The sequence below is a fragment of the Danio rerio genome, chromosome 5 (assembly GCF_049306965.1).
Source record: "Danio rerio strain Tuebingen ecotype United States chromosome 5, GRCz12tu, whole genome shotgun sequence".
In the NCBI taxonomy this organism is placed as follows: domain Eukaryota; kingdom Metazoa; phylum Chordata; class Actinopteri; order Cypriniformes; family Danionidae; genus Danio; species Danio rerio.
The window spans coordinates 26157486-26171238 of record NC_133180.1 but is presented as its reverse complement, the minus strand read 5'-3'; the positions used below and the strand labels follow the sequence as shown (position 1 = coordinate 26171238).

At 37.0% G+C, this 13753-nt stretch overlaps 1 protein-coding gene across 1 annotated transcript in view; it reads left to right on the top strand.

The window, feature by feature from the left end:
- mfsd3 (major facilitator superfamily domain containing 3) overlaps positions 1–13753 on the top strand; it is a 44304-nt gene that overhangs the window by 19196 nt on the left and 11355 nt on the right. Inside the window, exons 4-5 of the mRNA XM_002661995.8 lie at positions 5985–6085; positions 12907–13016. Coding sequence (XP_002662041.3) covers positions 5985–6085; positions 12907–13016 — 211 coding nt within the window. The remainder of the gene's footprint in view (positions 1–5984; positions 6086–12906; positions 13017–13753) is intronic.

Sequence of the window (13753 nt, the reverse complement as noted above, 5' to 3'; positions counted from 1 at the left end):
ATGTGGGTTACTTCAATCACTTGACGCAGAAGTAAAAATCAGCCTTTAGTTCCTGATTTGTCAGGGGTAACCACAGCGAAATGAACCGGCAATTACTCTGGCATATGTTTTATGCGACAGATGCCCTTCCTTGCACAACCCATCACAGGAAACCCCTATACATTCTATCATTTGCACACAAAATTCATACACTACAGTCATTTTTGTTTACCAAATTACTCTCCAATTCATCTAAAGCGCATGTCTGTGAACTGTGGGGGGAGAACACGGGGAGAACATGCAAACTCCACACAGAAACGCCAACAGTCCTAACCCAGTGCCCACTGTGCTGCCCTAATTTCTGTTTATAGACACGCATTTGGGAGATCATGTTATTGCAAAGTTGATTTCAATTTTGCTGCATTCAAAAGTTATTGTTAACCTGTGAGGGTTTGTGACCAATTGTAATCTCACTGTGTGACCTCTTGTGCTGAGTTCAGACTGCATGATTTTAGCCTCGATTTTGACAACAAGTCTTGAGAACTCGCCAACAAAGGCCTGAAATCACAGGCAAATTGGTGCTCGTTCATTGGTGCTCGTGAACTACCAAAGACGCGATCTGAGAGAATCGCAGATGAGCCACTGACAACTATGAGATTTTTGTCATGCTAAATATCTGGGCCTCATTTTCAGTTTATTTGGACCCTAGAAATGGAAGAAAAACTATAGTGGAAATTTGGCAGGAGCACTCGTGTGTGTTTGACTTGTCATCTGAGCAATGTCACAATCGAGTCGAAAAAGAAATAAAGTAAATAAACTGCTAATTCCCTTCAATACACCAGGGGAGCAAATTAATTACATTTTCTACCCCACTAAAGGCTTCTTTCTCATGTAGTTAATACCAAAAGATACACTACTGCAGGGGTCTCAAACTCGCGGCCCGCGGGCCATTTGCGGCCCTCAGTGCAATATTTTGTGGCCTGCACCGACCGCTGTACACTGACAGAATCAGCGGAGCGGGGAGAGAGAGCGCTCCCCGCTCCGCTGATTCTATCCGTACACATCGGTCACTGGCATTCCCCGCCCGCCGTGTAAACAAAGGGGCGGGGATGCCGATGACGTCACCACGCACCCCGCCCCTTTGTTAGACGCTGTGACGGGAGGGAACTCGCGCCGGCCAGAACCAAGGTAAGCTGTTCCCGCCCCTGCCTGCCACTTAGCTACCTATCTGCAGCCTGCCACCTACCTAGCTACAGCCTGCATCTTATATATATTATAGGTAGATACAGACTGGTACAGACTGATGTGACTGGAGTGGGGTGGGGGTGTTTTATTTATACATATATACGCCTTTTTTAGGTGAGGGCAGGCACGTGCACACATAGGGCTCAACTTGTGCAGTGCACATGCCCTTTTTAGTCTTTGATAGCCCCCGCGATGCGGCACACCTTCGGTCCCGCCCTTCAGTAGGCGCGCGACAACACCGCTCTTGAGTACGCACGCTACAACACAGCTGATCAGTACGCGCGCATCCACTCTGCAGATCTGCACCAATCCCCCCCCCCCCCCCCCCCCTGCACATGCCCTTTGGACGGTCTCTGCACGGGCCTGGGTGAGGGAATGGAAGTTTTGAGTGAGTTCCCCCAAGCCCTACTGAGGCTCTCAACTGCTTCCGCTCTAAAGCCAAATGTGGTTCAGATTTGTGAGAAGAAGCGCTGTCAAGTCTCTGGCAGCAAGGAGTAGGCAAAAGATGCCATGTTCAGAAGAACTGTTCATAATCTTCACTTAATGTTCTATTAATGTTCAGGACACTTCATGTTCAGAAGAAATAATAAAACTGTTAATAATGACATTTGAGGACTTTATTTTTGTGAAATCCCTTATGCGGCCCAGCCTCACCCAGACTTTGCCTCCTGCGGCCCCCAGGTAAATTGAGTTTGAGACCCCTGCACTACTGTACATGACCTTGCGTTGTTTCCATTTCACTTCTCGCTTGTGTTTGGTTGTGAGATGTAGTTTGCAGACTGAGACAAAAGTTGTCGGTGATTCTTCCTATTGTAGAGTCATGCGGTGTGAAACCTCCTGTCGCCGATCCTTCCTACAGTGTAAACACAGCAACAATGGAAGGCAGCCCAGATAGTCATGCAGTGTGAAAACATCTGAGACGCAACTACTTTGAAAATTATGCAGTCTAAAATTGGTATTAGATTAACTGAAAGAACTGAAACTTTAAATCTGCAGGATTGCAGTGCTGTAATAAAGTGGTGTAGGTTGCATTAATTTTAGTATTTTGGATATAAGTTAAATTTGGCTTTTTTTTTTAAAAAAAGGTGTCACACTACAACCGTTGCAGCACCCGTACAAATTGTACATGCCCAAAGTCTAGTGTCAGGAAGGCTTAATTTAGGTGAAATATCTGTGGGTGATTTGAATTTAAGATTTTGTGCTTAAATTAGCATGCCTTCAAAATGCTGGTGAAAGGAGAGGAAGTGTAGTCCCAAAAGCTGAAAAAAGTCAGAGTGAATATCTGCTTTCTCTCAAATTTTCTTACCTGTGCTTCTCTCACTCTTTTTTCTTCCCCTTTCTCTGTAACCTGTGTCTCTCTTTCAGTCACTTTCTGTTCTTCTTTCTATTTCAGTCTCTCTCTCTCTCTCTCTCTCTCTCTCTCTCTCTCTCTCTCTCTCTCTCTTGCTCTGTCTCTGTGCTAAAGGCAGTGTTAGTGAATGGAGAGGAATGTAAAGTTTCACACGCAGGGGGCTCGTTCATTCGACACAGTCGTGCATTCAGGCCTTGCTTCCCACAGATTGGGTTTCTGCCGTTGTCTGTTCAGGGCCACTAAAAGCTAATTTGGACACTTATCCCGGCCCCATCTGAAATGCTTGAGTGGCCAAAAACTGACCCCCATACACTGATCGCCATCAGCAATCTGAGAGTACGAATCTTATCGGGACTAACTGCTCGTGTGATACGTCTGTTTTAAAGTCACTTTCGATCTCTAACACCCTTTTCTCTCTCAATCTTTCTCTCGCTTGAAGTTGCTTGTTTTTTCTCTTTAAGACCCTGTCTGTCTTTCTTACAGCTCTCTTTCTGTCTGTCTCCTCTCATCTGAGTGAAATATGAAAGAGTGTTATTGAGGGGATGCAGGGAGGGTGTTTGCATGAGAATGATGGCAGATTGGCTTTCTGTCTGACCGGCGGCTGTTGTGGACTGGATTCATCTAGATCTAAAAGACTGGTTTAAGATGACAGACGATTCCTTACTCCTCTCTTAAAGTCCAGTTGACCTTTACCCGCATCTCTTTCTCTCTTTTTCTATTCGCTTTCTGTGCAACAGGCCACAGAGTTTATTCAAATGCAGTAGACTTTTATGTCAAAATGTGATTTGTGCTTTGTTTTGTAACCTTAAAGACGAGTCAAGCCCATTGTCATGCAACACATTTCGTCACTAGAGCTGAACTTGACCCTGGTTCATAATCTTGTGGTCTGACTGCTTTAAAAGGTGTGTTCACTCTAAAATCAAAACTGTCATCATTAACTACTGTGAGAACTGGAGCGAATTAGAATGCAGGTTTCAGTGCCTTATTTTGGTGCCAATTAAATAACTTAAATCAGAGGCACAGGGGTCCATTCTTCGTACTTAGCTTAAATGATCTCAGATGACTGAGATCTAGCAGATTCTGTATCTTTTAATCTTGATATCTGATCTCTTGCTAATTTGGTTCTTCAGACAAGTTTGCAAATTAGATTAAAATGTCTGGATGAACTGATCTGAGATCTCTGCTTTTGTTGTGAAGGACTGTACTAATGATCCTCGAAATCATGATCAGCAATGCAACTATTGGCTGACGGCACAACAGTGTAATGACATCATTTGATTAATATTCATTTATCCATGTGAACAGAACTACATACTATTCGTAGTAAACGGTTTGTTAAATATGTTATGCAGTAACTTGCCATCATTGTTGTGGCTTTACACTTTCAAGTGTCAAGAGTATTTAGCAATTTTATTTAGCAGTTTTACTTTTAGAGCAATGTTTCTTAGTCTAGTAGGCCTATTCTAAATGTCTCCTTAAATTGATTTTGCATCAGAAAGCACTTTATAATCGGTCTCAGGTGTCTTCAACTTTTACGAAGCATTAAATCACTGTCATATTAGTTGTCAAAACATGTGCATGAATTGTCATTCCTTATAAAAAAATAAAAAATAAACTAGAATATTGGCCATGTCTATTACCATAAACAAATTGTACTAAAGCTGGATCAGTACTATAAATGAGTTCTTTGGTTGTGAATCTGGGGTCGCCACAGTGGAATGAACCGCCAACTTATCCAGCATATTCAGTATTAATTAATTCAGTATTGTAAAATCCCCAAACAAAACCAATGCTACAATTATATTTTGCACATTAATTTAATTTGTTTTTGTAGGCTGTGTATATGATATAATTCTCTTGTGGGGGTAATTATGCTAGGTGAAAGGAAGGTAATTAAATATAATTCTCTGTTCCAATAAGGGGCATTACTTGTGCATTTGTGACATTTGAAATATTAGATGTGAAAAGCAGCAGTAAAACAGCTATGACTGTAGACCCATGTGTGTGATTGACAGGCCCCTCCGGGTGTTCTGATTGGAGCTGGAGAGATTGAGGTGTGAGATGGTCACTAATTAGCAGGGGGTTAATCAGCCCGTGGCTGTGGATCTTGTCGCGTTATTGATTATGTTGTGAAGGAGGTTTACTCAGGGGATTCTTAACTGCTAATAGAGAATCAATTAGAGTGTGTTAGAAAACACACTGCATGTAAGCATCGGTATGAGAGTGTTTCTCTGTCACAATGTGGCAGTCCTGTGTGCTTGACCCTCATTAATATCTTACAGCCATTGATCTGTAAATTATAGCCTTCAGTTTGTTGTGGTGTTTTCTTTATATTGTGTATTGTAAGTTGATATTATTTAGCACTAAGACTGATTATCTTTTTTCATATTTTATCAAAAATACAGTGATGATGTGAAATATGATTATATTTATCTGTTGTTAAACAAATAATTCAATGTTTAGATGTTCCGGGTTCGTGACGTCATTTACTTTTGCATTCTTTAAATTTTAAAGGACTGTACAGGCCCAATCCCCCCATAAGTGGTTCCGTTCTCTCACCAAATGGAATAGAATAACTTTTGCATAGATTATGATAGACATTTTTCTTTTTTCCTATGATTACTAACTATGTGCAGGAACCAACTAAATTAATTACAGCAACCTAGACCACACAGAGCCTAAAAAGGTACACTTTCGAATTTGAGTTTGCAATTTTAAAAAGCGCCTCTTATTTGGAGAGGTTTATTATAACACAGACAGCATATACAATTATTTTTAATCACTTTCAACAGTTTTTTATGAAAATTCAAAGGGTTTTCTTTCAAATTATACCAAAGTTTTTGTAAACATTTACATCACTGCATGTGGATTTGGGAAGCTTTTAAATTAGGGTAGGCAAAATGCTGGCAGAATGCACAAAATAGCACATGACTTTACGAGTTTAATGTATTTGATTCCTTTGATTTCATCATGTCAGTTTTCAGTATCACAATATCATTCAGAAATAATTGTGATGTGTTGAGTTGCTGCTCAATTTCATATCAAGCTGTCAAAATATTTCATGTAAAGTGTGATAGATTTGACCGTATCTATAATAAATGTCCTAATATATAAAAAGTTGAAAAGAACTAAATTATTAGTACATTTATTAACAAATTTCTGTAACATAATAAATATCTTTACTGTCACTTTTGATCAATTTGAATGCGTCCTTGGAAAATAACGATGTGCTCATAATGTAATACAATGTAACAAATGTCTTGTGAAATTATATAATATTGCACAATGTAATAATGTAGAATAAATTGATGTAATGTTGCATAAAAATATTGGTAAGATAATACCAACTAAGCTTTCCCCATTTTTTTAAAGCTGTATTTTTTTAATTTCTTTTTTTTTTTGTTCTCAGTATTGGCCTGTTGATGAGACGTGTGTTTATGATGCGGACAATAAGCATGGTCTTCCAGAGCTCACTTCTCGTAGTGCTGGAGCCCTCGCCAATGATGAAAGGTGAGAAATGCACATGCACACCGTGTTCTTTTGCTTTAATTAATGAATATATTTCTTTATTATTATTATTTTTCTTTATTCATTATTCAATATTTTAGCGCTGCTCACAAATTACACATCTTTAAATTGTCCATTGTTTTTTTTTTTTTTAATAAAACAGAAAGGAAAACATCTTTCGTAATCATTTCAGTGCATTCAAAACATGTTTATTACTCCCTCGTGCATCTTGTGGGTACAGTATGTTCATAAGAGTCAAATGACTCACCTGTACGACGTATATGTGTGTGTATATATAGAAGTGAAATTGACCTCTTCTCCGCTGAGCTTTCTACTGTTCCCCTGCATTTAAGCATCCATAGGCCTGTCTCCGGTTTCCAGTGTTTTTTCACTGACAGGCTAAAGTGTCCATTTCAGCACCTAGCACTGAGTAAACAGGTGTTAAGCCAGAGTGAGTCTGAATTAAACTCTCAGCGTTGCATTAAACAACATAAGGTGATGGAAAATGGAAAGAAGACAAAAACAGAGTGAAAATCAAAAGATTAATTCAATTTTTTTAACATTTTGCTTGATTTATTTTATTAATCATAATATAAGGTTAATTAATACATTTACACTCTTTATACAACAGAATATTATTTGGTACTTAAGGGAAATCTGGAGAATGTTACACAAACAATAGGTTGTTTTCACATGACATCATTGATGACGCGCGAGACTTGGGGCAGGAAGTGATTTTTCTGCATAGGAATCGCTATCAGAACATCAAAATGTTTCTGTTTTATGTTGTTTATAATTGTTTAAATTGGCCAAAATGAGAAATGCCGAACAGCTTTTATAGTCTTTCAAAAGTTTTTGCTCATAAAGGGGCAAAGTTCAAGAAACTGACTGAAAATGGAAGAAAAGGCAACATGTAATCAACATTCATTCAATACATCTATGTGTACCAACGATTTTGAACGCGATAATTCGTTAGACAGCAGCAATAAAGATTAGATAAAGGCATAGCTATGTGTATAAATATGGTAATGTTTATAAAATGCTAGATGCAAGCACCACCACACTTACACAAAATCCAGAAGAATATAAACAACGTACCCTGCCATGTAATCGCTGCAATGAAATCTCTGTCTTGTTTTGCAATAATCCAAGTATTTACTGGCGTTTTGATGGAATAAACAACCGTAACTTAAATGTCTACATGCTTAGCAGCAGCAGAGAATGTTTGTTGATGGTAAATTCATGACAGAACTAAAAAGAAATGTAACCCTTGTGACAAAATTATAAACTATAAAACTATAAATAATAAAACTATAGTAATTCCTGTAGTATTTTTCATGTAGTGTAATTGCTTTTACAGTATACTGCCTTGATGACAGGCTAATATATTTTAGTTCAGTAGAAAAAACTCTGCCTTCTTGATGATATATCATGCCCAACATTTGTGCTAATTTTCTATTTTCTTTGAAATATGGTATAAATTGCAAAAATGCAGACTTTCCTCTATGTCTCTGATTCCTTTTTACTTCCTGACCTCCATCTGAACTTCACCAGAACAATGTAATTGGAAACAACATATATTTTCCAGATTTCACTTAAGTACCAAATAGGGATGTGCGGTTTGGGCAAAATATTTAAATGCAATTTTGTTGAACAGATACTGCGATTTCGATTTGATTAGCGATTTTTGTAGGCAAGCTTTAGCTTAATATTCTGTATCGTAGCTTCTTACTGCTAAATTGCAGTGGGTGTTAGTTAAAAAAAGGAACTGAAAAGACACTAACTTACTCAAAATTTATTCAAATTTGTTTATAAATATTCAGAAATTAAGCACAATTTTTTTCTAGAGCAAACAGTAGTGAGTTATGGCGTTAGTTATTTTCTGGTGCCTTCGTGATGTTTTATCATGATGTAACTTCTGCAAACAACTGTAAAATTGTACTTTTTACTTTTTACTGCTAGATTGAGTGTAACTGGCAATACTTTTAGTTGACTTTTTAGCAAGACACTCCTCATGTTGCCGTCTGTGGTGCTTTTTTAGGCGTTGGCTGTTGTTTTTTCTCTTGCTGTGGCAACAATTCTGCAACAGCTCTTACAAATGACCTGTTTTTGTTTGGTGTGTGACGTTGAAACCAAAATATTCCTATATTAGCGACATACTGATTAATTTGCCTATTAATGCTTCTGAAGTGTCACATAGTTTGGTTGCGCAATTCTGATTGGGTAGAATGAAAGTTTGCTCACTCAATTGGCTAGTAAGACTCAGACACAGATGCCAGTCATGCATTTGCTCTGGGTGAGGGAAATTATATAATACATCAACGCAATCTCACGGCAATTCGTAACTTTTTGATTTAGTACATTTTCATATGAATTAGCCACTAAACTGACAAAACGTAAAATACTTACGTTTCCTCGTGAGATCAGGCTAAATACATACAGTTAAAGTTGGAATTATTAGCCCCCTGAATTATTAGCCCCCATTTATTTTTTCCCCAATTTCTGTTTAACGGAGAGAAGATTTTTTTCAACACATTACTTAACGTAATAGTTTTAATAACTAATTTCTAAAAACTAATTTATTTTATCTTTGTCATGATGACAGTAAATACTATTCGACTAGATACAGTATTCTTCAAGACACTTCTTTACAGCTTAAAGTGACATTTAAAGGATTAACCAGGTTAATGAGGTTAATTAGGCTGGTTAGGGTAATTAGGCAAGGTATTGTATAATGATGGTTTGTTCTGTAAACTATTGAATAAAATATACCTTAAATGGGCTAAAAATTTGGACCGTAAATTACTTTTAAAAAATTAAAAACTGCTTTTATTTTAGCCAAAATAAAACAAATAAGACTTCTGTGAAAATTTCCTTGCTATGTTAAATGTTATCTGAGATATATTTAAAAAAGAAAAAAAAATCAAAGGGGGGGTCTAATAACTGTACTTGGCTTCATTTCATTACTTGCTTAAAGTTTTTTTTTTGTTGTTGTTGCCTTAGGTTTAATATGAAATCCAATGTACCACAGACTGATATCTTACCAAAGCTTTCAGTATATTGATCCAGCATTGGAACAGTGTGCTGCCTTTTCCGAGAAATTATCTTAAACTTTTATTCTGTGAGTCTCCTGCAAGACTCCCGTAGAGCTGTTCTGATAACCGTCTTCACAGTCTCAGTTCTTGGATTAAGCACAAAAGTCAAGCAAAATTTTATGCATGAACCATATAGAAGTGATCATACAGAAGTTATGTCAAACATACTCGCTCCCCGTTCAACTTGCTTAAGTGAATTTGCGTTTCTGTCTCTGTCTGCAGAAGCTAACTCTATTTTACCTTGAGTATTCTCAAGGCTCGCTTTGATAAATGAATAAACCCATATTCATACCCTCTGCCTGTTTTTCTTTTTTTTTCGCCCCGCGCTGTCTTTTTCTCTCACAGGTGCTTTGAATGTTTATTTAATGAAAATGAAAAAAGAAAGCCGGGAAACTCTTGCGTTTTAGCTGTTTTACTCTGTATTTTTTGCCACTGTATTACTTCTTCCCCAGGATGTCGTGGCTTTTTAGTCGAGATGTTTTTGTCAGCGAGCTTCTGTTTGACAACTCCCTCATCTCTCTGTCTTTTTTATTCTCTCTCTCTGTCTTTCTTTTTGCCGCTCTCCCGAATGAAACGGAACAAAGCAGCTCTGCACCCCGTCTAACCCCCCTTAAAAAAAAAAAAGAATGATAAAGTTCTGCAGAAAATATTTTTCAATATTGTATGAGACTGGATGCCTCAGAAGAGCTGATTTTCCTTCCTGTGGTTCCTGGATAAGTAATGGAGAAGTCTTGTTAGGCAGAACTAAACATTTCCAGTGAATAATTCAGATGGAGCTGGATGTGAAAGCTTTATGATTTTTTTGTGAAAATGGGCCTGGGTAATGACTGATTTGAGATTCATGATTTTTGGAGACTTTAATTGTAGACGGTGTCATGCTCCAAGTGGACTTTACTTGGGTAAATAAAATCATCCACTTCAGAATGGCCAACACAGCACTAATTTCTAAGTGCCAATTGGAGCAACATATAGTTATATTTTCAACATAAACTGGTAGTTTGATACTAATAGTCTGAGAGGGCTCAGTGCAATAATAAGTATGTACAGTGTGTTTTTAATGCAGGTACGACAGTGTTGAGTTAAGTTAAAGACCAAGCACACTACAGTATACACAAAAAAAAAAAAAAAAACTTACTGGATGATCTCAATTTCCAATAATCCAAAAAAAAAAAAAAAAAAAAACTATTCACACAGTTGAGTACAATTGAGTCGGTCCAACATGATTTTATCAAATAAATGTTTAAATGCATTTGTGTTTTAATTTAAATTAAACTTAAAGATCTGATAATATCATGTGTCTATTATGTGTCATACATTTTAAAGTCTCTTCGTTTTACTCAAAGTCATCCTAAAAGAGCCATTTTTTAAGCAAATTTCTAAAGTTATATAAACAGTTGATTGAGACAGATCTCAGAACTAATTTTAGGACAGTTATTGCTCACTGAGCAAAGTAACAAACCATATTTTTGCTAATTAAGCTGCCAACAACCCAAACCAAACCATGGGAGCTTCTGCAAAAGTCTTCAAATTAAAGTGAAGATTAAACTCTAACAAGTCTTTCTATTAACTTTAAACACCTAAGATTACTTTTATTGTCAACATTTCCCTCTTTTAAATCAATCCTACGCAAAGCATGCTAGGGACTACAAATCCCTCAACCAGGTAGTTGGACCAACACAATTCCTTCAGGTTGTCCCATAGATGTGTGAACCTGCACTGGTCTCGCGGTTTGGTTCGGTTATGATTATCATGCCATCGATTCGGTTCAATTTGAATTCTCAGTGCATCAAGATGCGTTGCCAATGCTTTCCATACACAATTTTATATTTCCTGACCATTACAATTTTATATTATACCTGCTGACCATTGACAAGCAAGTTCTTACACCCCAATGATTGGTCACACACTCAAAAGAAAGGGTGGCAATTGGCTCTAACGCCTCTAATTAATGATGTTCACTGATGAGTGACTTTGATAAATGGTCAATCGATCACAGCTGAGCTTGCCCATGATAGATATGTAGGAAAAAACTCGAGAGGAAAAAGAAAGAGAAATGGAGTTTACTTTCATTTTCTCAATCGCAGTGAAATAATGTCAGAGAAAGACGCACGTAGTGAATTGTGCTGCGTTCCTGCATTTTAAAGTAGTTGGACTGTTTAAATTACTCGCTCTCGCCTCCCTCGCCACAGCAAGCTACTGCAATAAAGCGCGTATGAGATAAATTACATCAGTACACAATAACCGATTATGATTATTACTGAATCGATACCGAATTGTCCACGTCTGCATCGCGGTGCACCGAAGAAAAAATTACTTTAAACACCCCTTTTTATGGCCCAACATTAAACGCCTAAGTTAACTTATTAGTTTACAAAATTAGGTGGACTAAACATTAAACAAATAAATTAGCCTAAACATATACATGAATGGTGTTTTTTCAGCCCATTTTAAACGGGTAGTTTGAACAAGCAGCAGTAAACATTTTTGTAGTGTAGATGCACTGTATCATCAGGCACATGTTCAGACTCGTAATTTCAGTCATTTTAGTAACTGTGTGTTTATATAATCAGAAGAAAAATTTCACACAACATAAAGAAATGTAAAAATATTTGTGGTCATTTTGTAGTGATTTACTGGGGGAAATGATCAAGGCAGTGGTTAGGAGTATTTTTTTAATTTAAGATCTACTGTTATTTCATTATTTTTGTTTTGCTTTGGTTTTGTGTTGTTGATTTGTGTTGTTTGTGTTTTTATTTTGTGTGTGTGTGTGTGTGTGTGTGTGTTTGCTGTTCTTTGACTAGGTTGTTTTCTTTGTTTTTGTTTTGCTTTTTGTTTCTTTGCTTTCGATTTGCTTGATTTTGGGAATATTTGCTTTTTCATTTTGTCATTTAGTTTTTTTTGTTTTTGTTTGTTAATTTTTTGTTTTTATTTTGCTTATATTTTTTGTGTGTGTATTTATGATTTATTATATTTGTTTTCAGATAAGTGGATTTAGTTAGGCTTTCACAGAAGTGGTGAGTCTAGTAATCCCAGTGACTGTGATTGTTTGGTTTGGTTTGTCCACAAAATAAGGCAAGATGGAAAATAAATGCTGACAGAGAATGATTGCGGCTCTTTGCCCATTCGTTAGATCATTTACACTAGAAATGGGTCAACAATAATTTTAGACACCATTTTTGACCAATCAACTCACTTCAGAACACTAAGAATGTGTACATTCATTGGCAGGCAAAAAGCAGTCTTTCATTTTCCTATTTCTTGCATCATTCAATCCTGCAGTGGGCATATGAGTTGACTAAGGGCTGGGCCGATATATTATATAAATTCGAATCGTGATAAAATTGATGTCAATAACAATAAGCTCTGGACTTTTCTACTCTATGTTTTTACTCTACATTTACCTAGCAGAAATGGGAATCAATAGGAATCTAAAAGTGTGTTAATATTAGAGATATATCGAATTTTCAGCCACAAAAAAAAATTTACCAGCCGAAAATATGTTTTTCCATTTAATGGACCCTCTAATTTTTGTGGCTTCAGTCATTGCCTTTAATCTAAAAGCATTAACAACGTATATCAAAATCTATATCATTATAATTCAATATGAAAAATAATTATAGAGATAGCAGTTTTATTATATCACCCAGCCCTAAGTTGACTGCAACCTAAGCCTTTTTATATTTTGCAATGTATTGCATCAATGTGTATTATATCCTTTGTGTTTTTCAGTTATGGCGGTGCTGAGTCTGAGTTTGCAGCATTTCATTGCGGGTCTGATCACCACACTGACTTTCACCACGATGATGAACTGCACACAGAGAGCCGAGGAGAGCATACAGGTATCAAACGCCACACTTTTTCACTGACCGCAGCTTTTCATGTTTCCTGACACATCAGAATAGAATGCTTAACGCTGTAACACGTGTTCACCCGAGGTCAACAGCATGACAAATCAGTTGTGTTCCCCCTTCAGTTTCAACAGCTCTGAAGACAACAAAACCTGCATCTTACGGTTTTTGATAGTCGTTGACAGGTAGAGCCTAAGAACAGGCCGTCAGCTGCAGAAAGCCTTAGAGTGTTTGCTGTCTGGCAAATATGTGAGCACATCACAGCAGTCAAAAGCTCATTTATCTGTCAGTCAATACTCAGAGACTCTGTACTCAGAGAACCAAGCAGATTTCGTACTCTTTAGCTCTACACGTCAACCTAATTCAACTCATCAATCACCAACAAAGCATGAACATCAGAAAGTATATTCACATTCACAGATTTGACATTTTGATTTCTTTTTATATATTTATTTCTTTTTTAATTTGTCAGGGTTATGTCTTTGGTAGTAGCAGTATTCCAGTAGTTCGCTTGCTCTGGCACATTGAACAGTGAACAATGCAGGTTGTGTTATTTAATGAACCCTGATGAATTCCAGTCTTCTCTATGGTTTCTAAACCTTCTTTACAGCTAAGGTTTTAAGCAGTTACATCTTCTAACTTATCAGCTGTTTATTTGTACATCACCATTCAAGCCGTTCAAAACTTTGGCGATATAAATAATTGTTTGAAACTTCAACTTCTATTTT